Source organism: Amblyraja radiata, chromosome 9 (genome assembly GCF_010909765.2).
Source record: "Amblyraja radiata isolate CabotCenter1 chromosome 9, sAmbRad1.1.pri, whole genome shotgun sequence".
Taxonomy (NCBI): Eukaryota; Metazoa; Chordata; class Chondrichthyes; order Rajiformes; family Rajidae; genus Amblyraja; species Amblyraja radiata.
In genome coordinates this window covers 24,664,763-24,691,483 of record NC_045964.1, presented here as the reverse complement: position 1 = coordinate 24,691,483, position 26,721 = coordinate 24,664,763, and the positions used below count along the sequence as shown (strand labels likewise).

General features: G+C 44.1%; 1 protein-coding gene across 12 annotated transcripts in view; it reads right to left on the bottom strand.

Annotated features, from left to right (window-relative positions):
• The window catches only part of gphn (gephyrin), a 458,009-nt gene that overhangs the window by 99,313 nt on the left and 331,975 nt on the right, over positions 1–26,721 (bottom strand). For all 12 annotated transcript variants that reach the window (XM_033026893.1, XM_033026894.1, XM_033026895.1 and 9 more), the window contains one exon: positions 13,940–14,077. In XM_033026893.1, the coding sequence (XP_032882784.1) occupies positions 13,940–14,077 (138 nt within the window). The remainder of the gene's footprint in view (positions 1–13,939; positions 14,078–26,721) is intronic.

Genomic DNA, 26,721 nt, shown 5'->3' with positions numbered 1-26,721 from the left:
AATCAAGCAATAAAGCTTTTTAGTTGCATATCTCATCTGAACTACATAGAGATCAAATCGAAGGATTTCCCACTGTGCAATTTTGAAGTCAATTTAAAGGACAAGTCCAGAAATCTCTAAGACTCCACGTGAGATCTGAATACTACAATGTTTTTTCTTCTCCTTGTAACAGAAGTACACTCACAAACTCACAGCATACCTTACTCAAACATATTAATTGCTAAAGAATGAATATCATCCGCCTTTTAGCATGCAGAGACAAAGGACAATGATTGGTAACGTGATAAATGCTAATCAGCTTAATAGCTTTTGAACCCTTTGAGGATATTATGTGCAATAGACTTATTTAAATTAAACAGCAAACAAAGAAAGCAATGAAAAGCTCTTTTTATTGCTTTCACAAGAAGTGCATTTGAAGTTATTCCTCAAGTTTCCCTTGTGAATGACTGTCTTAAATTGCTATCAACTTCAATGAAAATGCAATGGAATTTTAATGAAAATGTTGTCCTTGAATTTTCTGCTGCAGCAGGGCACATATTTAAATGACAAAACTTTAGATGGTCACGAGTGGAACTTGCGAGTGTAGCAGAGTTGGTACACTGATTTTTTTCTTCAAATAACACTTAATACCCCCCAGTGTTATGGTTGGGGTTAAAAACCACACATTTTTGTCCAGAAAACATTATAATTCAATTATTTACCATTAAAAGTTATAGTTAGGCATGTACATCTAACCTCTGCCTCGACGAATCAAGCGACAGTGGACACTTACAAGTTGGAGAGGAGTCAGACTTTTTTTACCCCTTTTCATCCCTGCCAATCCATCCTGCCAAATCTCAGCCTGGGCTCCCAAGACTGTGAAGAGACACAATACCTGTCTCAGTGGAGTTGGGTAATCTCCTACAGACGGAGATCTTTAAAAATCTTGATATGTGAATATTACTGTTATGGATACAGTTATCCGTATGTTACCCACTAAAAAAAATTACTTCATAGAGTTATACTGCACGGAAAAAGCCCCCTTGGCCAACTCATCTACACTGACCAAGATGCCCATCTACTCTAATCCCAATTGCCTGCATTTGACCCATATTACTTGAAACCTTTCTTATCCTTCTACCTGTCCAAATGTCTTTTAAATTTCCGCTTTACCACCTATTCCCCATAACCTTTCCTATCACTGATTAAAAAATGTTCAAAGACTTCTTCCATCATCCCCAGAAGATGAGAGTTCCAAAGAAACACTCTGAAAGAAATGGGCAACTCTGGTTTTTAAACAGTGACTTTCAGTTCTATATTCTTCCCAAATTCCTAAATAATAGCAAAAAAGCTGCTGGAGAGATCCTACCGTCAATGTGGTGAAGGTGCTGACATGATTTTGTTATAGAACTGCACAGCTACAGAATATTGATCTTAAGCTCTATAGGGGGGTTGCACGTAAGGTCACCGGGTCATAGGGCTCGACGCACGGAGCCGCTAAATCCAACTGGAAGACATCCGTCACTTCCGGTATATGTTATTAATGCTAGAAACGCGTACTTTCCTACCTGTTAAAAACCACCAAAATGTTGAATTTTTGCGCTGAAAAAAATTGTGGGAGTCGGGGTAAGTGTGAGAGACATGTACCCAACTTCAGAATTCCAAACGTGAAGCGAAATGAAGGTATAGAGAAACGAGAACTGAAGGGACAACAGCAGCTAAAGTGCTTGGTAAACATTGAAAATATTGGGAATTATCGCGTTTGCTCACTGCATTTCATCAAGTAAGGCATTATTTGTGTTTTTTCTTGATTCCTTTGATATCTAAAAATTCTCAGGTGATAAATCTGGCTGTAAATTTTTCTTCTGATGCGTTTTCATTTTGTATGTAAAAACCCACGAGAACCATGGGCGATTAAAAAAAATTACAGCCAGATTTATCACTTCTGAAACTTTTTAGATGCCAAAGGAATCAAGAAAAAACACAAATAATGCCTTACTGTTGATGAAATGCAGTGAGCAAACGGCCAATGTTCGCTAAGCACTCTGTCTGTTGTTGTCCCTTCAGCCCTCGTTTCTATCTACCGTCATTTCTCCTCACTTTTGGAATTCTGAAATAGGCTAAATGTCTCACACGCTTATCCCGATTTCCATAATTATTTACAGCGCAAAAATTGACAATTTCAGCGGGTTTTAACGGGTCCGCTACGCTGGAAACAATGGTAGGTGCCTACCTGCAGTTCATCGCGTGTAATCCATTTGGAGTAGCGTAGCAACAGTACGGGTCATGGGTCGTGACCCGACTGCCGTGAAACCTCCCTATAGTGATGGGAGTTAGATTGCTGAGCCAATTATCACCATTTGGAAGGACTGTGTGAGACTTGCTGATACTTAGCTTGGGCAAATGGTTGGTTTCAGTTTCACAGAGAGTTGTGAGTGTCGAATTCTCTGCCTCAGAGGTGGAGGCCAGTTTTCTGGAAACTTTCAAGAGAAAGCTAGATAGGGCTCTTGAAGATAGCGGAGTCAGGGGATATGGGGAGAAGGCAGGAACAGGGTACTGATTGTGGATGATCAGCCATGATCACATTGAATGGCGGTGCTGGCTTGAAGGGCCATATGGCCTACTGCACCTATTGTCTATTGTAAAACTAGCTGGATTTTGCCAAACTAGTGGTTAAACTACCTGCTGCTTCCAGAATGACTTTACTTTCATTGTAACCAGCTGTGTTTGCAGGTCTTGTTTGTGCATTAATCAGTGCTGGCATTTATTTACTCAGAGTGTTAATCAATAACTTATGAATGCCAGTAGGAACTGGCAGCACCTCTGATTTTCCACCCGTTGTGTGGTTTAGGCACGGGAGCAAAGTCTCTTTTAACACTCTCAGAAGTCTTTGATATGCAGGGCTGGTTTGGAGATATCCTTTGTCCCAGGTCCAGACACCCCAGCCTGATTTATCTGAGCAAAACATGAGCTCTGAAAGGGTGCACTGATCAAATCTGATCGCCTTTGCGGAACAATCTTGGTTTTCAAGTGCACACATTGAAACAGATGGATGATCACACACAGTCAGGTGAAACTAAAAGAGGGCAGCTGCTCATTTTTCCTTTTGCAAAGAAACATCCATCTATAATTTCAGGAGCAGGAGATGGCTGCTTTCATTCTGTGACAGCCATGGCTTTGAGGAGATTGCCCAAAACCATTGGCAGTTGTGAAATGATTAAAATGGGCTCTGGGAAGAGCATTCCCATTGAAAATAAACACACTTTAAAATTTGTCAAATACGGTGCAAAGGATAGTGTGGATTGAAGATCATCCTCCAGTAGCTATACCTGCATGTGCTCGTTAGAACATACATGTGCCTCTTGAAATGTGTTCAGGAAGCATGCATGTGCTATTTTGAGATGCTTAGTAAAGATACAAAAAGCTGGAGTAGCTCTGCAGGTCAGGCAGCATCCCTGGAGAACATGGCTAAGTGACGGTTCAGGTCAGGACTCTTCTTCAGACTGAAGAAGGGTCCCGACACAAAACGTTGCCTATCCTCGTTCTCCAGGCATACTGCCTGACCCCGAGTTACTCCATCATTACATATGTTTCCAAGGTAAACCAGCATCGGCAATTCCTTGTTTCTACATTTTGAGATGCCGAGTATTCTTTTCACAATTGTGCATCTTTGACGAGTCGAGACGATCGAGTAAAGAAAAATTCTTTATTTTTAACGATAATAAAGCGATTTACTCGAGCGAGTTTTAAACAGCCAAAATAACGAAGCTCTTTTGAAAAGGGTGGAGCTTGAATGAATGCTATACCAAAAGCCCGCGAAAACGCTCCCACGATCACGTGACCGTGCCAGCCAATAGCGAGAGTTTGTCATTCCCCAGGCCACCATTAGGTGCCGCTACAGCACCCCCCCAGAACCCGAGGTACGGAACCGAGCTGGAGACCGGACACGGCGGCCGGACCGCATGGAAACAAAGGACGGGACGGGCGATACAGGTGAGACTGGCGAAACAGAGCCAGGGAACGGTAACGGTGCAGGAGAAACAGGAGTGACGGGTGATGGGGGGAAAAGTCACAACAGGTGCCACCGGAACGACCAGCGGATGGCCCCTACGCCGGGGTTGAGCAACCACCACCGGGCTGTCGACATCCAGGTGGGCAGGCTTAAGGCGAGCGACCGAGACGATCTCCTCCTTGCCCCCGACATCCAACAGGAAAGTCGCAACGCCGGGCCGCAAAACCCGGAACGGACCCTCGTAAATCCGCTGCAGCGGAGACTGGTGCGAATCCCTGCGGAGGAATACAAACAGGCAGTTCTTAAGGTCCGGCGACACATACACTGGGGCTGTCCCATGCTGCGAGGTTGGGACAGGAGCCTGGCCGATCACTTTCTCCCGGAGACTCGCCAAAATGGCCGAGGCAGGCTATGGCTGCCCCCGAGCCGTAGGAAGGAAATCCCCGGGAACCTGCAACGGAGAGCCATACACCAGCTCAGCGGACGACATTTCCAGGTCCGCTTTAGGGGCCTTACGGATGCTTAACAACACCCAAGGCAACTGGTCGACCCAGTCCGGTCCAGTGGGCCGTGCCTTCAGTGCCGATTTCAGGTGTCGGTGGAAATGTTCCACTAACCCGTTGGCCTGAGGGCGATAGGCGGTGGTGTGGTGCCACTGCGCACAGTTGTGCCAGTGTGGCCCACAATGCGGAAGTAAACTGAGCCCCCCGGTCGGAAACGGCCTGTGGGAACCATAAAGTCTTGTACCAGAGCCCGCACATGACGCTGGACCTTCGACGTCTGGCAGGGGATGCAGGCTCTTGCCCAAGCCGCAACCTGCTTACGGAGGCCCTGCCAGACTAATTTGTCCGCCACCAGCGGGGAAGTCGCCTGAATTGAAGGGTGGGCCAGGCCATGGATAGCGTCGAAAATCCTGCTCCGCCAACCCACTGGGACAATAGGGCGTGGTCGCCCCGTGGACACATCGTAAAGGACCAACACTCCCATTGAGCCGAAAAGGGACGTCGGCCAACCGCAACCGAGATGAAGCGGCCGTTCATCTCGTCACCCGTGCGCTGTGCTTCGGCAAGCCCCGCATAATCCACTCCATGGTCCACGGCCGCTACAGCCGGGAGGGCGGGCGGGACAGAGCATCCGTGTTGAATTTCCCGGCCACGTGCTAGACATCCGTGGTGAACTTGGACACGAACGCCAGGTGTCGCTGCTGTCGAGCAGACCAGGGGTTGGACACCTTGGCCAAAGTGAACATTAAGGGATTGTGTTCAGTGAAAGCCGTGAATGGTCTGCCCTCCAGAAAATATTGGACCCCAGCCTCGGCGGTCCACACGAGGTCCCGTGGCACTGGAACAGAAGGCGCATGATCCTGGCAGCTACCGGCACGAAACGATGATAAAAGTTCACCATGCCGACAAACTCCTGCAGCCCCTTGACGGTGAGCTGCCGGGGGAACTGCCGGATGGCCTCTACCTTGGTGGGTAACGAGGTCGCGCCCTCCGAGGTCACATGATGCCCCAGGAATGAAATTGTGCGGAGGTTAAACTGGCACTTGGCGGGGTTGACTATCAGTTCTTGGTCCTGGAGCCGCTGGAACAGCGCCCGCAGTGCCCGCAGGTGTTCCTGTTGGGAGCGGCTTACAACCAGGATGTCATCTAAGGAGATGAATATAAAGTCCAATCTGCGACCTACCATGTCCATGAGCCGCTGGAACGCCTGCGCGTGTTCTTTACCCCGAATGGCATACGCAGCCACTTGAACAGGAGTGATGCTGGTCTTAGGCACGTCGGCAGGGTGAACGGGAATCTGGTGGTAGCCGCGGACCAGGTCCACCTTGGGGAAAAAAGGTGGCACCCTCCAGATGAGCTGTGAAATCCTGGATATGTGGGACCGGGTAGCGGTCCGCAGTCATAACGGCATTCAGGCGCCGATGATCCCCGCATGGTTTCCACCCCCCAGATGCTTTAGGGACCATGTGCAAAGGGGACGCCCACGGGCTATCAGAGTGCCGTATGATTCCCATGTCCTCCATCAGTTTAAATTCCTCCTTGGCAATGCGCAGCATGTCGGGCGGGAGCCTGCGCGCCCGTGCATGTAATGGCGGTCCCGCGGTGGGAATATGGTGCACCACCCCGTGCTTAAGGACGGTCGCATGAAAACGGGAGGTGAGGAGCCCTGGGAACTCTAGGAATGCCTGCTCGAATAGCAGGCAGGGTCTGTGGACGTCCATCAGAGTGAGCATCTCGCTCAGGACGGTTTCCAATCGCCGAGGCCGTCCATGTGGAGAAGGCGGGCAGCGCGATTGCGGCGGCTGAGCCCAAAAGTGCGGAGCAGTAGGCCCTCGTACTTGCCGATTTCTGGAGGATCCTGCTGGTAGGGCAGCAACCGGGTGGCCATTTCTTGGTTAAGCGCCCCGACCGCGTAGAAACATCGGGTTGCGTCCGCGACAATATTTCGGAGGTGGAATTGGGCCTGAATGTGGGTGAACCACATTTGAGGCTGCTCCCAGAAAATGGTCAGTTTCAGGCCCATGGCATTTTGCTGGGGGAAGTTGGGCGTCGGGGTTAGCGGCAGCTTGCATGATCGAAGTCAGAATACATGATCGGACTGATGGGGTCACCAATTTGGCGAGTCGAGACAATCGAGTAAATTATTTTTAACGATAATAAAGCGATTTACTCGAACGTCAAATAACGAAGCTCCTTCGAACAGCGTGGAGCTTGAATGAATTCTTTACCAAAAGCTCACGAAAATGATCCCGCCAGCAAATAGCGAGGGTTTGTCATTCCCCAGGCCACCAATAGGTGCCGCTACACATCATTGGTTTCATTTTCCTAATTTTGCTCAGGTCCAAGAGGGAGATTGTCTGAATACTTATTACAGAGAGGGAGGGGGGCTAAGAGGGAGGGGGGCAGAGAGGGAGGGGGGGCAGAGAGGGAGGGGGGGCAGAGAGAGAGGGGGGCAGAGAGGGAGGGGGCAGAGAGGGAGGGGGCAGAGAGGGAGGGGGGCAGAGAGGGAGGGGGGCAGGGGGAGCAGAGAGTGAGGGGGAGCAGAGAGGGAGGGGGAGCAGAGAGGGAGGGGGAGCAGAGAGGGAGGGGGAGCAGAGAGGGAGGGGGAGCAGAGAGGGAAGGGGAGCAGAGAAGGAGGGGGCAGAGAGGGAGGGGGCAGAGAGGGAGGGGGCAGAGAGGGAGGGGCATTGAGGGAGGGGGTGGAGAGGGAGGGGGTGGAGTGGGAGGGGGTGGGGTGGGAGGGGGTAGTGAGGGAGGGGGAGGGGGTAGAGATCGTGGGGGAGGGGGGTAAAGAGGGAGGAAGAGGGAGGAGGGGGGTAGAGAGGGGGAGGAGGAGGTAGAGAGGGAGGGGGAGGGGGCAGAGCGGGAGGAGGTTAGTGACCCCACACCATTTCCCTCCTCATTTCCCTCATTCTCCTCTCCTCACTCCCATTCCCTGCCGCAGCACCTACCCAGGTCGTAGAGCAGCGCCAGGGCCTGGAGCTCGGCCTGGTTCTTGAACTCAGCCCGGCCCTGGCTGTCGACTGCAGCCGTCAGCTCGGCCGCCACATGGTCTCCAGTCCAGGCCCTGACTTCATCTCTGGGATCGTCCCTGACCCCGGCTCGTGACGTATGGAGTTATTGTGACGTCCTTGGTTCCATCGGCGGCTTTTATTTCGGCGCCGGTCGCGCCTCCATCCCATGCCCCGAGCTCAGCCCTCACTCCAGCTCCAGTCACCCGGCTCGTGTCCGCGACAGCAGCATCCCCACCAGGCACCGGGTGGGCGTCAACGACCCTGACCCCGGCTTGTCCTTGGTTTCACCGGCAGCTTCTTTTTCGGCGCGCTGTCACAGCGCCATCCCAAGCACCGAGTTCGGCCCTCACTTCAGCTCCAGGCTCTGGTCCAGCCAGGCCCAGTTGCTGGGTTGGCCCACGGCAGCAGCCTCCCCTCCAGTCAGCGGGCGGGCGTCGACCCGAGGACCCGACTTGCGAGTGGTTTGATTTTTTTGTGTTTTGTGTGCTTGAGTGCCCCTCCCATGCTGAGTGTCCCGTCGTGTCTTGGGAGTTGATTGTGACGTCAATCGGCATTTTTTTTCTTCAAAATTAGAACGTTGAAAACGTTAATCTTTTGAAACTGTTTTTAAAAGGTTAGTAATTTGTTAAATATAGGTTGAAATACGACGGGAAGATATGTATCCTGTCGGCGAAAATGTGAGTAGCATGTGTGAATATGGGAAGGCTGTCGCCAAGCGTTTGGAAGATGATACAAATTAAGGAGATTGAACGAAAGCCAACACAACCCTGGCTCACACAGACATTTAGAACGTTAAGAACAAAGGGAAGAGCTTTAGTATCATAGAGACTTCCAGAAAATAACACCTACCCTTCAAAATAGGTTTAAGAAGGAACTGCAGATGCTGGAAAATCGAAGGTAGACAAAAGTGCAGGAGAAACTCAGCGGGTGCAGCAGCATTTATGGAGCGAAGGAAATAGGCAACGTTGCGGGCCGAATCTTATCCTTTAATGATATTAGGTTCTTGACAGATAGTTTATTCTACATGTTGATCTTTCTTCACTTGGAAAATTTTCAAAATATTTGAAATTAACCTTCTCACCCTTTTACCTTCCGTTGTTGACAGAAAGTTAGTTTTAAGCTAGGTTTTCCTTTACTTTTGACTCTCTTATCTACCTCTATGAACTGCTTTCTTTCAAGTGTGAGAAACAGCAGACTTTCTTCTATGACCAGTGACCTTATTGTAAGATTCTTAGGACACATTAAAAAAAAAAAACCTGATATTTATTTTGCTCCCTTAAGGCAACTCTTCTTTATTCCAATGAATTAAATAATGTTTTCTTCCACTCAATCGTATTTGCTAGAATACGGTCTTAACTTTCTGCCCACCCGCAAGTCCCCATGGAAGAAAGATCAGTAAGTTCAGAGCATCTATATTTAGGAAGGAACTCCAAAGTAATGTCAACTAGGCAGAACAATGCTGGGAATTCTGAATAAAGTATAAAGATGATGCAAGATATTTCAATGATTTATGTGCCAATTAGTTACATTGTTTTGTTTGTCAGTATTGAGCCAATTCTCTCATTTTCTCCTAAATCATTTTCAAGTGGAGATGATAACGAAGGGTGATTAATTAATATTTTTCAGGAAACGGAGACAATCACAGCATGTGAATCTACGTAATGTAATTAATTTAGGAAACTGCTCTGCTGTTTTGTGACTCCTCAGGCATGCCTTTTTCCTATCGAGTGCTGATGATACAAATGTGAGTGGTTTTGCAGATAGTGAAGATGATTGTGAAAGATTGCCGCAGGATCTGGATTGATTGGCCAGGTGGGCTGAGGAATGGTTGATGGAATTTAATACAGAGAAGTGTGAGGTGTTGCATTTTAGGACATCTAACAAGGGCAGGACCTACACAGTAAATAGTATAGGCCTCTGGGGAGTGTTGTAGAGCAGAGGGATCTGGGAGTGCAGTTGCATGGTTCCTTGAAGGTCGAGTCGCGGGTAGATAGGGTTGCCAACTGTCCCGTATTAGCCGGGAAATCCCGCATATTGGGCAAAATTGGTTTGTCCCTTACGGGACCGCCCTTGTCCAATATCACCGCGTCTGGCCCCGCCTCACCTGTCCCGACGTAGTGCAGCCCATGGAGTGCAGCAGCAGCACCTTGCCCGTGGCCCCGTCAGTTGGCAGCCCATCCAGCTGTCCGACCTTCGGAACTTTGCTTACCGCCGACACCACCACCCCTCCTTCTCATGGCCGATCATCGGTTCAAGAGTTGGATGGTTAGCCGGACTTTGCGTGCGATGTCGCGCAGCCCAGGCCAAAATTCCTCAGCTGGCCCACCGGCTGGGCTTTGTGTGCAGTCCAGCACCCGGGCCAACTCATCATTCACCCAGCCATGGTCAACGAATTGCCGTCAGGAATTTGTCCCTTATTTTGACCATTTGTCCCTTATTTGGGAGTGAGAAAGTTGGCAACCCTACAGGTAGATTAGGTGGTCAAAAAGGCTTTTGACACATTGGCCTTCATCAGTCAGAGTATTGAGTAGTTGGGAGGTCATATTGCAGTTGTATAAGACATTGGTGAGACCACATTTAAAATATTGTGTTCAGTTATGGGCACCATGTTATTGGAAAGATATTGTCAAGCTTAAAGGGTTCAAAGAAGATTTACGAGGATGTTGCCAGGACTAGAGGGTGTGAGCTATAGGGTTGAGTAGGCTGGATATCTATTCCTTGGAGCGCAGGAAGATAAGGGGTGATCTTATAGAGGTGTACAAAATCATGAGAGGAATAGATCAGGTAGATGCAGAGTTTCTTGCTCAGAATTGTGGAATCGAGGACCAGGGGACATAGGTTCATGGTGAAGGGGAAAAAATTTAATAGGAATCCGAGAGGTAATTTTTTCACACAGAGGGTGGTGGGTGTATGAAACAAGCTGCCAGAGGAGGTAGTTGAGGCTGGGACAATCCCATTGTTTAAAAAATAGTTAGACAGGTACATGGATAGGACAAGTTTGGAGGGATATGGCCAAGCACAGGCTTGTGGGACTTGTAGCTAGGACATGTTGGCTGGTGTGGGCAAGTTGGGCCGAAGGGCTTGTTTCCACACTCTATGATTCTATTGCTGATAAATTATATATTTTGTTCAGTAAGAATTTTGTTTTATAGTTTGCGTCTTCTTTATACTTTAATTGATGTATACTTTAATCTACCTGCAATTTGTATTAGAATGAATGCAGATGAAAGTGTTTTAATTACAAATAGATAACAGCAGATTAAACAAATGATAATTCGGTTGTAGTAGAACAATGCTCTAGTTAGGCGATACTTGGATTCTTACAGAACACTTCTGAACATAATATCTAAGGAAAATGATAGGCATAAAGAGAGCTTTACCAAATTCATACCCAAACTCTGAAAGTCTTCAATTAGTTAATATCCTGGAATTCCGACCATAGACCACAATCCGTGATGAGAGGTTAAGAGGTGATTTGACTCAAAGTATGAAGAGAACATTAATAATTTATCACCAATAAACAAATCTATCATTTTCTTACAAATGATAAAGATAGGATTTTTATTCTGACTGGAAAATCTGGGAATAGCCATAGAAAAAGTTTGAGGGAATAAATAATTTACTCCTATTCTTATGATTAGCATCTAGCCAAAAGATTAATTTTATTATGTCAGTTACTGTATAGCTCAGTTCGTTGTACATGGAGATCCATGCTTTTTTTTGTGTCAGCTTTTACATTAGTATATCTTGACGGGTTAATGAATGGATAGGACTAGTATGTTTGCAGAGTGGACATTTTTGGCCAAAGGTCCACAACCAAGTGAAAGAAATTGTGCTGCATGTGTAGATGCAATATCTTCATTTTTTTTTAATCCCGAGGTGTATCTCAAGGAAAGTGGCACATAGAAATTATCTATTGGTCTAAATTATTCTTCTCAGATTCTCTGAGATATTTTTGTTCATCTTTTGATTTGGAAACAAACTAAAAGGGATGACATATTTGTCAAGATGGCTTATTGTTACAAATCAATGACGTCAGCTGTTACCTCTGGCCCAAGTGCTTGGGGCTGTTTCCTAGCGTATTTACACCCTTCAAGAGCATATTTTCATCATTGGCTGCATTACTATTTCTGATGGAATTTAGCCGAAATAATTCAGTTGAGTCATGCCATATTCTTGGAATAAAAAATACCCTCTCTGAAGAGTCTATAAAAATGACCAAATTAAGATGTTCTGACAGAATATGGAAACTGCAGAATGAAAAATATTTAAAGGGCAATGAATTAATGCTTCAATGATGAAAAACTCTATTTAGTCTTACCGTTTATTATTGATGAATGTCTCGAATTGTATTATTTAAACATATTTATAATAACATCATAATTACATTGCTGGATTGCTGGAGGGAACCAGAAGCATGGTCTAAGGATGTTAAGATTCAAGTTCAAATCTCACCAGAGTCTTTCGGAGATTAAAATTTAAGCCAGTAATTAAATGTATGGAGTAAAATGATCACAACAGCTATAAGATCAGCCTTCCTGAGAGTGAATCCATGGAAAGCAACTGGCTGGATGAAGTTCCCAGTCGCTTACACCTGCACGAACCAGCTGGCAGGAGTATTCAAGACCTCGTTAACCCATCACTACTTCATTCTGAGGTCCCCACCTGATTTAAGAAGGCAGCTCTCATCCCAAAGCAAAAGAAAAGAAAAGCAGCCTGCCTTAATGACTACCGTCCAGTAGCTCTGACATCCACCATCATGATGTGCTTCAAAAAGCTGGTCACAGTGCACATTAACTCCATCCTCCCAGACTGCCTTGACGCACTGCAGATTGCTAACTGTCACAACGGGTGCATGACAGGTGCCAATTCTCTGGACCCAACTCATCTCTGGAATATTGAGATAGCAAGAATACCTATATCAAACTCCTACTTATTGACTGTGTCTCTGTCTTAAATATCATAATCCCATCCAAGCTCATCTCCAAACCCTTGGACCATGAAGTCAGCACACCCTTCTGCCACTGGATCCGTGACTTTCTGACCATAGACCACAATCTGTGAGGACAGGCAACAAATGTTTCTCCACAATAATTCTCAACACCAGTGCCCCGCAAGGATGTGTTTTCAGCCCCTGACTATACTTCCGTTACACTCATGACTGTGTCATCCAATTCTGCCCCATCTCTTTTTACAGTTTTTTCAGATGACACCACTCTTATGAGCCGGATCTCAAACAATGACGAGACGGATTACAGGAAGGAGATAGAAAGTAACATGGTGTTTATACAACAACCCCCCCCTCAATGTCAGCAAGATGAAGGAGCTTGGTTTTGACTTCACAAGCATGGTGAGGTCGCAATGCCCCAATCAATATAATGGCGCTGAAGTAGAAATGGTCAACAGTATCAAGTTCCGAGGTGAAATGTCACCAACGATCCGTGATGGACCAAACATATTGAAGCCACGGCCAAAAAAAACACTGACATCTCTACTTCCTCAGGAGTCTAAGGAAGTTCAGTTCATCTCCAACAACTCTTACCAACATATGCACCATAGAAAGCATACTATCGAGTTGCATCACAGCTTAATTTGGGAACTTCTTCGCCCAAGATCACAAGAAACTTCACTTTCCTTGTAATCCATAATTAGATGTTTTGCTGCCCCAAGCACGCATCAAGAAACAATGGTTCCAATCTTCTCTCAAGTGATTTAATTGCAAAAAATGTGCAAAACAGTAGATTTTTCCCTAACGTTTTGGGAGGCAAATGGAGTCCACGATGGAAGTGTGGATTCAGAGAAGTTAACATAATCATCTTTTTCTACTTAGGATATTCAGAACAAATTAAAAGTATTGTAGTTTGACTGTCGTGCACTGATAGTACTAAAACTGAATCGCAAATCCGAACAATAGAGTACATCTTTCTTTGCACAACTGAAATAGGTTCTTTTTTGTGTTGTTCTGGAGATATAAACCAAAATCAGAGAAAATATCCAAATTATCCACCTGACCAATAACTGCCAAATTTTATTCCAACATAGAAGGTGAGCTGCAAGTGTAAATATTTCAATATGAAATTTAGCAATGCTGTTTCTGGAAAGTGCTGTGATTCATTGCACAAATCTCTACACTGAAACACGGGGGGAAATCAAATGCAAGTACATGATATAGATCATGAGCAAAACAAAGAACAAATACAGACTATTTATTTGAAATACAGATTTGCATTTGATTGTGCATTTCATCAGCATCAGTTCATGATTTGTATATATTTTTTAAAGTAACCAATTAGACATATTCTTTAATCTGCAACTACCACTGCAACACTCTCAAGATATTATGCAGCACACATTTAAGTTCAGCTAACTTTATAATGATGAAGCAATGTACACATTTTAAGGAAAGTATAATTCATATTTCTCTTTCCCACCTCGATAGTTGATAATTTCAGTGCTGAGAACTGGGGTCATCTCCAATACTGTGATGAATGCCTTGTCCATCGACGTTAAAGGAAATGGAGACATGCGGTGTCGTCGTGCAACCTTGCTGATGTCAACTGCACTGTGGCCTACACAGAAAAAGAACAGAAAATACATGTTTTCTCCTTTGTACAACATAATATTGTGGCTGGTAAATATTACCCAGCTTTTCTTCCTTGCATTAAAATAAAAAATTACAAGATGGTGGGACTTAAGGAAGTTGTGATTTTTCAGTGCTGGATTCTCAAATTACAAATTTTACGATTCTTGGTTTGACCACAAGGTGAAAGTCTGATGGTCGGCAATATTTGGGAGAGAAGGTGTGGGGAATAACAAATAAGAATTTATGCTAAAAATCCATTAATATAGAAAGATGATAATAATATATTTTAATTCAGAACAATTTATTCATAAAAGCAATCTTTTACTATAATACAAGGAAATATGAAAGACTCGGCACTAAAACATATGCTAGTGCTCTCCACAGTTCCATCCATTTAAGGCAGGGGTTCCCATCCTTTTTCGTCCCGTTTACCTCGGCAACTTTAATAGCACATAACAATGTTATTTCACTTATTTATGAACAACTAATGATGAACAGATACCGGTAAACAAGAACCAAACGTAGTCAGTCAATGAGAAAAAATATGTACAAATCCAGAATCAAGAAATTTACCCCCTGGGTAGGCGAAATTTACCCCAGGTTGGGAACCCTTGATTTAAGGGCTAATACAAAGTAGGAAAAGGGGGATGGAGAAAGTACTTTTGAAAAGCAACTAGTTTTTCTGCCTCATTTGTGACTTCTTGTGAAGGTATTAACATCATGATAGCGGGCCAATGTACTTTAGGAAAGTTCCAGGTTCAACTGCTGAGTTAGGCAAGTTTATCAATCTCAGCTGAAGCAAGGAGTGATATGGGATAATAGAACTGGCTTTGGTAACTTGGATTTGGTACCTAAGCAAGTGCCTTGGCATGGCACCATGGATTGAGTTATTGCTAGAATCTTTCACACAGAGAGTGGTGAATCTGTGGAATTCTCTGCCACAGAAGGTAGTTGAGGCCAGTTCATTGGCTATATTTAAGAGGGAGTTAGATGTGGCCCTTGTGGCTAAAGGGATCAGGGGGTATGGAGAGAAGGCAGGTACAGGATACTGAGTTGGATGATCAGCCATGATCATATTGAATGGCGGTGCAGGCTCGAAGGGCCGAATGGCCTACTGCACCTATTTTCTATGTTTCTATGTTTCAAGTCACAATTCCAAGTTCCAGTGCTGATCTGAACATTCTCGGCTGGAACTTAGGCTAAGTAACAAGGAAATGTTGCAATGTCAAAGACACCAGTTTTCTGATGACATATTATTCCCTCAACCAGAACCAGAAAAAATGTATAACCTTGATAATACCAACAACTGCATTTAAGCTCCCAAGGATTTGATAACATACAATGATAATGCAAGTTTCATTCTGAATTACAATGTGTAGACTTTATATATTTACTTTTCCATGACTTTTGACATTTAATTTGGAAGACATGCCCTTTGAGTATTTAACCATGGACCATTCTCAATCTTAGGCTTATTGATGAGCCACCAATCCGGCCCCCCCCCCCCCCCCCACCCCGAAAAAAAGAAAAGAAAAAACATCTGGGCAAGGTTTGATGGAAATTCTTACACTTTGGCCAGGGATAAGAAGTCTCCTGGTATCCTTTGAAGTAAAAAGAGGAAAATTTCCCAGCTTGTTGGCCAACACGTTTGCTGAAAAACATCATCATAGGACGATTTCCAGCAATTGGTCTTATTCCTCATGTGAGATATCATTGTGTGTGTAAATAGGTTGCTCCCCTGCTAACATAGCAGCTGTGAAGTCCTTTCGTGATGTCAAGGATATGAAAAGAGCAGTATTATGCAAGCACTTGCATCGTTCCAATATCTGCAAATCCAGTCAGGAATAAAATAATTGCCAAACTTGACACACCAGGGACAGTTATTTGCAGGTTAGTACTTCCATACAGTAAGAGGAAAAAAAAATCAGAGGAGAATAGAAACCTAATAGAAAATAGCTTTATCGAAATACAGCAATAACATGAAAATAAGATGATCTATTCTCAGAACTGAATTATACGAGCATCAGTTCTGAAAATTCAACTATGTTCAAATTCTTGTGGTATTTCAGTGTAATATTCAGGTGCACAACAGAAGTGCTTTTTATTGCACTTTTTATTGGTCCATTTAGTCAACATTTAAAAAAATGGATTTGATTGAGGTGTGGACATATAACATCGCATAAATTAAGTTGAATAAAAGCACACATTTCTGTAGCCTTGAAAGTGGTTATGAAACAAGCCCACCTTTAAATGCATTAACTACCTGAAGAAAAGCCAGGAAACATTGAAATTGAAGTCTCTGGACGGGTTCTGAAATTATTCAACTGGTCATTGACCTTGCTGACATTATAAACCACTCACTCTTCTTCCCTCATCTGCATCAAGGAAACCTCCTTCATTGCAGTCTCTGTGAAAAGTAAAGTGGGCTGCCTCATTGACTACTGCCTAGTAGCGCTAACATCATCCAAAATGAAGTGCTTTGTAAGACCGATAATGGCCCATTTATCTATGCTAGCTTCCTGGATAATTTAGACCTCTTGCAATTTTTTGTGGAGGAAATACAGGTTGATGAATGTTTTACATTACATTGGATCATCTTGACAAAAAGAACACATATGTCAGGCTCATTTATCAGCTCAGCCTTCAACACCATAATACTAAAAAAACTTATCTTTAAATTCTTGGATCTTAGCCACGAGGGCCTCCATGTGCAACTTGACTTCTTGACTGGCAGAATTGGTCATAATATTTCCTCCACCTTGATTCTCAACACGTGTGCTCCTCAGGGATGTGTGTTTTGTCCTCTGCTCTATTCTCTGTGCACCATGACTTTGTGAGCAAGGACAGCGGCAATTCAATCTTTAAGTTTGCAGATGATACCATTGTTGTTGGCTGGATCACCAACAATGATGTGACAGAGTACAGGAAAGAGATTGGGAATTGTGTGTCAACATGCCCTCCTCAATGCAGCTGCAGCTGAGATGGTCGACAGCTTCAGGTTCTTGGGATCCACATCATCAACAACCTAACTTAAACCCTTCACACTGATGCGGTGATCAAGAAAGCACATCAATGTACTTACTTTTTTAGGTGTTTGAGAAGATTCAACAATTAACCCAATCTATATCGCATCATGTCGAAAACAGATGTGTTATAGAACGTTTTCTGATTAATGAATCTCAGCCTGGTATGGCAACTGCTCTGCTCTTGAACATTTGAAGCTGCGGAGAGTGGTGAACATGGTCCAGTCCATCACAGGCTCATAACTTCCTTCTGTCGAGTTATATTAAGAAAGGCTGAAAGTATCATCACGCATGCCTGCCTTCGTGGCCATTCCCTTTTCCAGAAGGAAGAAGGTACAGGAGCTAGAAAACTTGAGTGTTCAGATTGAAGGATATCTTCTTCCATACTGCCATCCAATCAAAGATAGACACAAAATGCTGGAGTAACTCAGCGGGACAGGCAGCAGGATTGGGTGATGTTTCTGGTCGAGATCCTTCTTTAGACTGAAGGTCTCGACCCAAAACATCACCCATTCCTTCTCTCCAGAGATGCTGCCTATCCCGCTAAATTACTCCAGCATTTTGTGTCTATCTTCGGTTTAAACCAGCGTCTGCAGTTCTTTCTTACACATTTCTCCTGAGCCAATCACTTTTTTTCCGCATGTGCTCATGTACTCTTACTCTTAACTCAACCTCATTTGTTTTTTACGTTATTGCGCATCAGTATTTTTGTGCTGCTTCAGGTTATACCACAATCTTTGCGTCATACTGCTGTTTTTCATTTATTGTTGTACCTACATTACCATGTATATTGTTTACTCAATGAGCTTCATGTGAACAAGGAATTTCATTGCACCCTGGTGTATATGACAAAAAACTAATCTAATCTATGCCCTCAAGTATTTGATAGTTTCAACCTGGGAAAAGGGGAGACAAAGTCTCTCATAATTTTATATACTTCAAGTCGCAATCTCAGCTTCCAACGCTTCAGAGAAAAAAAAACAAGTTTGTCAAACCGACGGCACAGTGGCACAGCGGTAGAGTTGCTGCATTACAGCGCCAGAGCCCTGGGTTAAATCCCGACTACGGATGCTGTCTGCAGGAAGTTTGTACGTTCTCCCAGTGACCGCGTGGGTATTCTCCGGTTTCCTCCCACACTTCAAAGAGGTGCAGGTTAACTGGCTTCAGTAAAAATTGAAAATTGGCCCTCATGTGCAGGATAGCATTAGTGTAAAGGGATCACTGGTCGGCATGAACTCGGTGGGCTGAACGGCCTGTTTCCGTGCTGTATCTCTAAACTAAACAAAAAACTTTCCTTATAACTAATTACTCTCCGATCCAGGCAAGAGCCTGGTGAACCTCTTCTGCACCCAATCTTCTAGACCAGCCTTGCAATGTTTTACTAAAAACTATGTAGACAATATACAATATACAATATTTATTACATGTCATTTGAACCTCAGTGAAACTCAAACGAAACTCCGTTTCCACAGCCATACAAACAAAGACGATTTCCTACAGACATACACACAATTCAATTTACAGAAACATCCATCACAATGAACCTCCTCCTCACTGTGATGGAAGGCAAAGTCTTTTCTCTCCCCTGCTCTCCACTTTTCTCCCGATGTTCAAGCCCCAGGCGGGCGATGGTAAGTCCCACGGCCATTTTAGGCCGCGCCGGGTGATGTACGGCCCCGCTCCCGGTGTAAAAGTCATGAAGTTGGAGCCCCCGGCGGGCGCTGGAATGTCCCGCGGCCATTTAAAGCCACGCTGGGAGATGCACGGCCCCGCTCCGGGTCGTTCCAACCCCGTGACACAGGCTGGAGAAGTTGCGTTGCAGGAGCTCCGGAAAGCGGTCTCCCACCCGGACCCGCGAGCTCCCGATATCCCGACAGTTCACAGGTCTGCAGCTGGAGCTTCCGAGCTCCGGGGTCGGGCCGCAGCAGCGAGCCACCACCTCTCCCCACGCTCCGAGGCAGGCCAGCCCCACAATGGTGAGTAGTCCGCAGCTCCGCAGGCTCCGCGACTGGAGCCCCCAGATCGTTCTGGCTGGAGGCCGCTCCACGGTACTAGGCCCCAACGACAACGGAGACCCGACAATATCTACTGTTCTACTCTCATCAATCATCTTCATCACTTTCTCAAAAACTCAATCCAATTTGTGAAATGGGACCTCCCCCCAGTGAAAGCCATTCTGCCTATTCCTAGTAAGTCCATGCTTTTCCAAACGTGAATAAATCTCGTCTCCAAGAATCTTTTTCAATAATTCCCCACCGTTAATGGGGTCAATAACAATGTCCTGGTTCGTTCCTGTTGCCCATCTCAAATAAATAAACAGCATAGGCTATTCTCCAGTCTTCTGGCACTATGGCTCAAGGGGTTACAAATATCTTTGTCAAGTCCTCACCGATCTCCACCCTTGTTTCCCTCAGATTTCTGGGACAGATCCCATCAGGTCCTGGGGAATTATGGGCCTGTCCCACTTAGGCGACTTTTTGGGCGACTGCAGGAGACTCTGCGGTCGCCACATGTTCGCGGGTGGTTGCCAGGTTTGTCGCCTTCATGATTGTGAGGAGTTCCCGCATTGTGGGAACTAGTCACGGCCTCATTATGGTCGCCGCATATTTTTCAACATGTTGAAAAATTAGAGCCGACCAGAATGAAGCCGCCATGGTGAGTAGCAAGAATTCTCATGCCATAGGTGCAGTGGTAGTGTGTCGCCAGGAGGTCATAGGTTCTCGTAGGTTAATTGGCTCATTGGGAAAAAAAACGTAAGCATCTCCAAAGGACTTTCATGGTAAAATATTCCAAATATTTGAGTTTAAAATGTTCTCAGCTCCAAATGCCATTCTCATCATTGTCCATTTATGTGTTCACTTATTTTTTCCTTAATGGTTAAATCCAATGCCAAGTTTTTATTTCTCTTGAATATGAATTTAACATTATTTTCAGGTGAGGGAGTAGTTTGCTTATAATTGATGGTTTCATGCATTACAAGCAAGGTATCATAGAAACATATGTATGATCTGCACTTTAGAGCGTAGATGCTCTACAAAATGGATAGTTTCTAAATGAATTTATTAGGATTAGGAATGTCGACAATTGTACAGTATAGATCCAACCAGTATAGGTGCTTGCTAATTAGAACAAAATTGCACCAGAATCATCTCAGTGTCCAAATACGTTCACCAAACATTAAAAAGAAAGGCTCTGTTAACTCGACTATTAACATTTGCTTGGATAAACATTATATTGGTTGAGTGGTACGTATGAAAGATTGCATCTAATCTAGAGTTTCAGCCTGCCACAAGGATGAGAGACATTTTGAACTTATTGTTAAAAATGTTTCAATTTATTGAAAATACTGGTCCTCAAAACAATAGCTGTTTCCTCTTATGAAAATGAGGAAACAGCTGAAAATGCAGTATATTCAATGTCCTTCAAATTTAAGAATGTCAAGTTCATTATTTAGCAATATTTCTTGAGAAGGCAGAAACATCACAGAATCATGGGCTCTTCGGCCCAAAACATCCATGCCAACCAAGATTGTCCCATTTGCTTGGATGGGGGATATATGCTCATATCCCTCTAAACCTTTCCTATCCACGTAACTGTCCAGATTTCTTTTAAATGTACTTATTGTACTGGCCTTAACTACTTCATCAGACAACACATTCCATATATCCACCAGTGTCTGTGTGAAAATGTTTCCCTTCAGGTTCCTATGTCTCCCCCCTCAACATAAACTTATGCATGCTCTCTGGTTCTTCATTCCCCTACCCAGGGAATTTGACTATCTATTCCCCACATGATACTATTCTCCTCATGATTTCATAAATATCTATATGATCCTCGGCCCCCGGCACTTCAAAGAGTATAGTCTTAGCCTGCCCAACCCCTCTCTATAGCTCAGGCTCTTGAGTCCTGGCAATCTCCTCATAAATATTTTCTGCACTCTTTACAGCTTATTACCATCTTTCCAATAGCAAGGGACCAAAACTGAACATAATACCCCAAATGTGGCCTTACCTAGGTCATGTACAACTGTAACATAATGCCACAACTTCTATACCCAATATACTGATGAAGGTCAGCATGCCAAAAGCCTTCTTCGCCACCCTGTCTGCCTGTGACGCCACTTTCAGGGAACTATGTTCTTGTACTCTTAGATTTATTGTTCTACAACACTCCCCAGGATCCTACTGTGAAGGTGCTCTCCGAGTTTGACTTCCCAGAATGTTCACACTTAGCTAAATTGAACATTATTTGCCACTCTTTGGCATAGCTGATTAGGATCCCAGTGGGATTCTTGATCACCATCTTCATTGTCCATGATACCACCTTATTTTAGTGTGCTCTGCAAACATACTAATCATGCTTTATACATTAGCATTCATATCATTGATATAGATGACAAACACCAATGGGCCAATCACTGATCCCTGAGGCGCACTACTAGTCACAGGCCTCCAGCTTGAAAAAAACTCCTTCCACCACCATCTCATTACCTACCATTAAACCAATTCTGTTGTTAGTTAGCGCTCCCTAGATCCCATGCAATCTAACCTTCCAGACCTGCCTATATATGGAACCTTATGAAAGGCCTTGCTGAAGTCTAAATAGACTACGTCTAATACTCTGCTCTCATCTACCTTCTTGGTTGCTTCTTCAAAAAACTTGATCAAATTCATGACACAATCTCCCAAGAATAAAAATCATGCTTGCTATCCCTAATCAATCCCTGTCTTGCCAAATACATGTATCTTATCTCTCAGAATCCTCTCCAGTAACTTTTCCAGCATTGATGTTAGCTTTACTCGTTCAGTCCCCAGGTTTTTCTTTGCAACTCCTCTTAAATAGAGGCACAACATTATGATACTAGTCTTCTGGCATGTTTCATGTCTTGACTCATGACTCATGTCTTACAATTAAGCCAGGATTCCTATAATTGCAACTCTATCTTCCCATAGACCTGATCAGGCCCAGGAGATTTAACTACTTTCATATGTTTTACAACATCTAGCACATTCTTGACTGTAATATGGATTGTCCACAAGTCATTGCCATTACTTTCCTAGGAAACATTCATTGAGGACCTTGCCTATTTTCTGCGACTCCACACATGGATGACTCCTTTTGTTTCAAAGATGGCCTTGCCCCAATTTAGAACTTTAACATGGTTTAAACCTTCCTGAGCAGCACTTGAAAACCTGACTGCCCCTGCCATGCACTCACCTGTACTGTCCTACTATTCTTAAGGGCCTGTCCCACTTTCACGACCTAATTCACAACCTTTTTTTACTCGTGGACATTTTTCATCAGGCTAGGAAAAACTACTTTTGAGGTCCTGCTTTTTAACCTTTTACCTAACTGCTGATATTCACTCTGCAGGACCTAATCCATTTTCCTACTAATGTCATTTATGCCCTGGCTGCTCACTGAGAATGTTCTACTCATAGAGACATCCAGAACCCTGGCACCAGGGAGGCAGCACATTATTCTGGCGTCCAGCTTGCAGTCACAGAATATCCTGTCTGTCCCCGTAACTGCTGAGCCTCCTGTCACTAGAGCCCTGTTGGACTACACCCTTCCCAGCTGTGCCTCATGGTCCACCCTGTTTCGACTAATGCAATCAATTCAACATGCACAAACAATTAGATCAAATAGAACAAGTTGACCTACAACTTTAGGCTGTGCACGCCATACACAAGAAGAAGCTGTGCCTCAGAGCCAGGCCTGGTTCCACAGATCTGACTGTTGCTGCTGCTCTCCTCTGAACAGTCATCGCCCCTCAATAGCATCCAAAAGGGTATACTTGTTTTGGAGGGCAATGGCCACAGGGGATTCCTGCATTCTTTGCCTACTCCATTTGCCCTTCCTACTTTTTGGCAGCACCATTGGTGTGACCACCTCACTATGATTCTTATCTATGGTGCTCTCAATTTCCCGGATGATCCTGAGGTCAATCCAGCTGCAGTTTCAGTTCCCCCACTTGGTCTGCCAGAAGCTGCAGCTGGATGTATTTTCCACGTGTAGTCCTCAGGGACAATGGAGGTGTTCCTGACGTCCCGCATACAGCTGGAGGAGCGTACCAAATGTATCTAATATATTAAAATTTGATCTGAAAACATTTTCCCCTTGTAGGAAGTTCAATTCATGGATATTATTTATCTAATAAATATATTTGCAATCCCAGAAATGGTGTAAATATTAAGTGAAATAAATACACTGCTTGATATTCAAAACAACCTATAACAAACATTATATTCAGATTAATCACTGTGAAATTTGCAAAATAGATGATTAGCAAAATGAAAAATATGATATTGGAAACTTGATTCACAATGTGGTGTTAGCAAATTAATAAAACACCAATAAAAATAACTTAGATGGCACTTACGATTCCTGTTTTATGATTGACTTGGAAAACAAACTGCTTCTGCATAATTCAATACCAAACCTGCTAGTTACAATGACAAATGAAGACAAATGTACAAATTGTCTTTGACAAGTAGATAAGAACCAATGTGATTTTATGCAGCCATTTGGAAAATAAAAGCATATTAGGTGTGTCACGATATTAGAAAATTTGGATTGAAAAGTAGCTGCCGTTAAAATGTGTTGAACGCCGTATTAAATGGCACAATACACCAATTTATTAATACACATCGTCACAGTGGTTCCGGGGGACAAAATGATTTCCCCCAACATAAATTTCTCATCCATTTTCTAAAGCTGATCTCTGTAGTGAAGAAAGCCTGGATCAGACTGTTTGTTTGATCCTGTATAAGAAAGAACTGCAGATGCTGGAACAATCGAAGGTAGACAAAAAATGCTGGAGAAACTCAGCGGGTGAGGCAGCATCTATGGAGAGAAGGGTCTCGACCCGAAACGTCGTCTATTCCTTCTCTCCATAGATGCTGCCTCACCCGCTTAGTTTCTCCAGCATTTTTTGTCTACCTTTGTCTGTTTGACCCTGCTCTTTGAGCAATAATTTGTGGAAATCAGAAGAATGAAAAGGGACTGAAAACAAGGTGAACAATGTACTCTACTATTAACTGCTTCAAGATCATGTTGTTGACCTTATTATCTTTGGTAATGTCACTTTTTAAAGTACATTTTCTGAATGCTTTAATCTGTTGCCGTTGATAGGACCTTTTCCTGTAGAAGTCAAGGATTTCTGACATTGACAGGACTTCATTGGTAATTTCAATGAGACCTGCTCAGAACAGCAAGTAAGTGGAGGATCACCAATGCAACGTTATATTGGGCTCACCTGCAAATAAACATTTTCAATGTTCTATAGATTCTGGATCAGTTCCTGTGGATTGGAGGATAGCTAATATTATCCCACTTTTCAAGAAAGGAGGGAGAGAGAAAGCAGGAAATTATAGACTGCAATGTAATCTGGGTACCTGCCATCTTGAGCCCAACACTCGTCCTGTGATTGTGACAAATCTCCCCTCTTCTGCAGCCAGCAATGTCAACAGCCACGCAACTCATTCTTATAGGTCCAAACACTCACTTATTTTCTCTGCTGGACAATTTAATGTCATTGAGTTTTCAAGCAGCTCATTCTTAACTCTATTATGCAGAATTGAATTCATGTAAAACTCTTTCTAATCCCAGAACATCATAATTTCTTTACAACCAAAGGGGTCTAGTTATTGTTATAATGTAAAGTGTGACAGCAGCATTTCATGCTAACATTAATACAATAATCGACCAGATAGTAAATTTTTGGTGGTGTTATTTGAGGGATAAATATTGGCCAAACACCAAGGGAGAGAGAAAGCAGGGAATTATAGACCAGTTAGCCTAACTCATTGGTGGGGAAGGTGCTGGAGTCGATTATCAAAGATGTAACAGGATCATAGCAGTAACAGGATCGGTCCAAGTCAGCATGGATTTACGAAGGGAAAATCATGCTTTACAAATATGGATTTTTTTTGAGGATGTAACAAGTAAAATGGACAAGGGAGAGCCAGTGGATGGAGTGCACCTGGACTTTCAGAAAGCCTATGATAAGGTCCTACACAGGAGTTTAGTGGGTGAAATTAGAGCACATGGTATTGGGGGTAGGGTATTGACATGGATTGAAAATTGGTTGGCAGACAGGAAACATTAACGGGTCACTTTCAGAATGTCAGGCAGTGACTAGTGGGGTGCCGCAAAGCTCTGTGCTGGGACCGCAGCTATTTACAATGTACATTAATGATTTAGATGAAGGAATTAAAAGTAACATTAGCAAATTTGCAGATGACACAAAGCTGGGTGGCAGTGTGAACTGTGAAGAGGATGATATGAAGATGCAGAGTGACTTGGACAGGTTGGGTGAGTGGGCAGATGAATGGCAGATGCAGTATAATGTGGATAAATGTGAAGTTATCCACTTTGGTGACAAAACAAGAAGGCAGATTATTATCTGAATGGTGTCAGGTTAGGAAAAGGCAAAGTACAACAAGACCTGGGTGTCCTTGTACATTAGTCACTGAAAGTAAGCATGCAGGTACAACAGGCAGTGAAGAAAGCTTATGACATGTTGGTCTTCATAACGAGAGGAGTTGAGTATAGGAGCAAAGAGGTCCTTCTGCAGTTGTACAAGGCCCTGGTGAGACCACACCGGGAGTAGAGTTGCAGATCTGGTCTCCTAATTTGAGGAACGACATTCTTACTATTGAGGGAGTGCAGCGTAGGTTCATGAGGTTAATTCCCAGGATGGCGGGTCTGTCATATGATGAAAGAATGGAGCGACTGGGCTTGTATTCACTGGAATTTAGAGAGATGAGAGGGGATCTTATAGAAACATATAAAGTTATTAAGGGATTGGACAAGCAGATGCAGGAAACATGTTCCCGATGTTGGGAGAATCCAGAACCGGGGGCCACAGTTTAAGAATAAGGGATAGGCCATTTAGAACTGAGATGAGGAAAAACCTTTTCACACAGAGAGTTGTGAATTTGTGGAATTCTCTGCCTCAGAAGGCAGTGGAGGCCAATTCATTGGCCGATTCAAAAGAGATGGAGAGAAGGCAGGAACGGGGTACTGATTGTGGATGTTCAGCAATGATCACATTGAATGGTGGTGATGGCTCGAAGGGCCAAACAGCCTACTCCTGCACATATTGTCTATGTATCTATGTATCAAAGCAGAGAAGAAGCACTCATTGAAATTTGCAATCCAACTATTGGGAGCACACAGAAGCCCTGCGTGTGCTGGAAGATGGGCATCAGCTCACCAACCACCTACTTCATCAGAAGGGTTTGTGGTTCCTTCATCAGCCATCTCGGAACCCACAAACCCAGAATGGATGCAAGTCATGAGGTCAACTTTATTGTCATTTGCACAGGTACGGTGAGGTCCAGGAACAGTGAAAATCTTATACAAATGAAAGTTTTCTTTGACCCTGAAGGACTGCGCAAGATGACGGGTTTAGTGAAGTACAGGACCAGGGAAGGAAAATTGATCTGACTGGATTGCTCTTATATATCATTGGTACAAATGTGATGGGCTTTCTACATGATGGTTATTCCCGTTAACATGTATGTGTATACAATTGTAATCATGTGCTGTCTTTCTGCTGACTGGATAGATGCAACTAAAGTGTACCTCAGTACATGTGGTG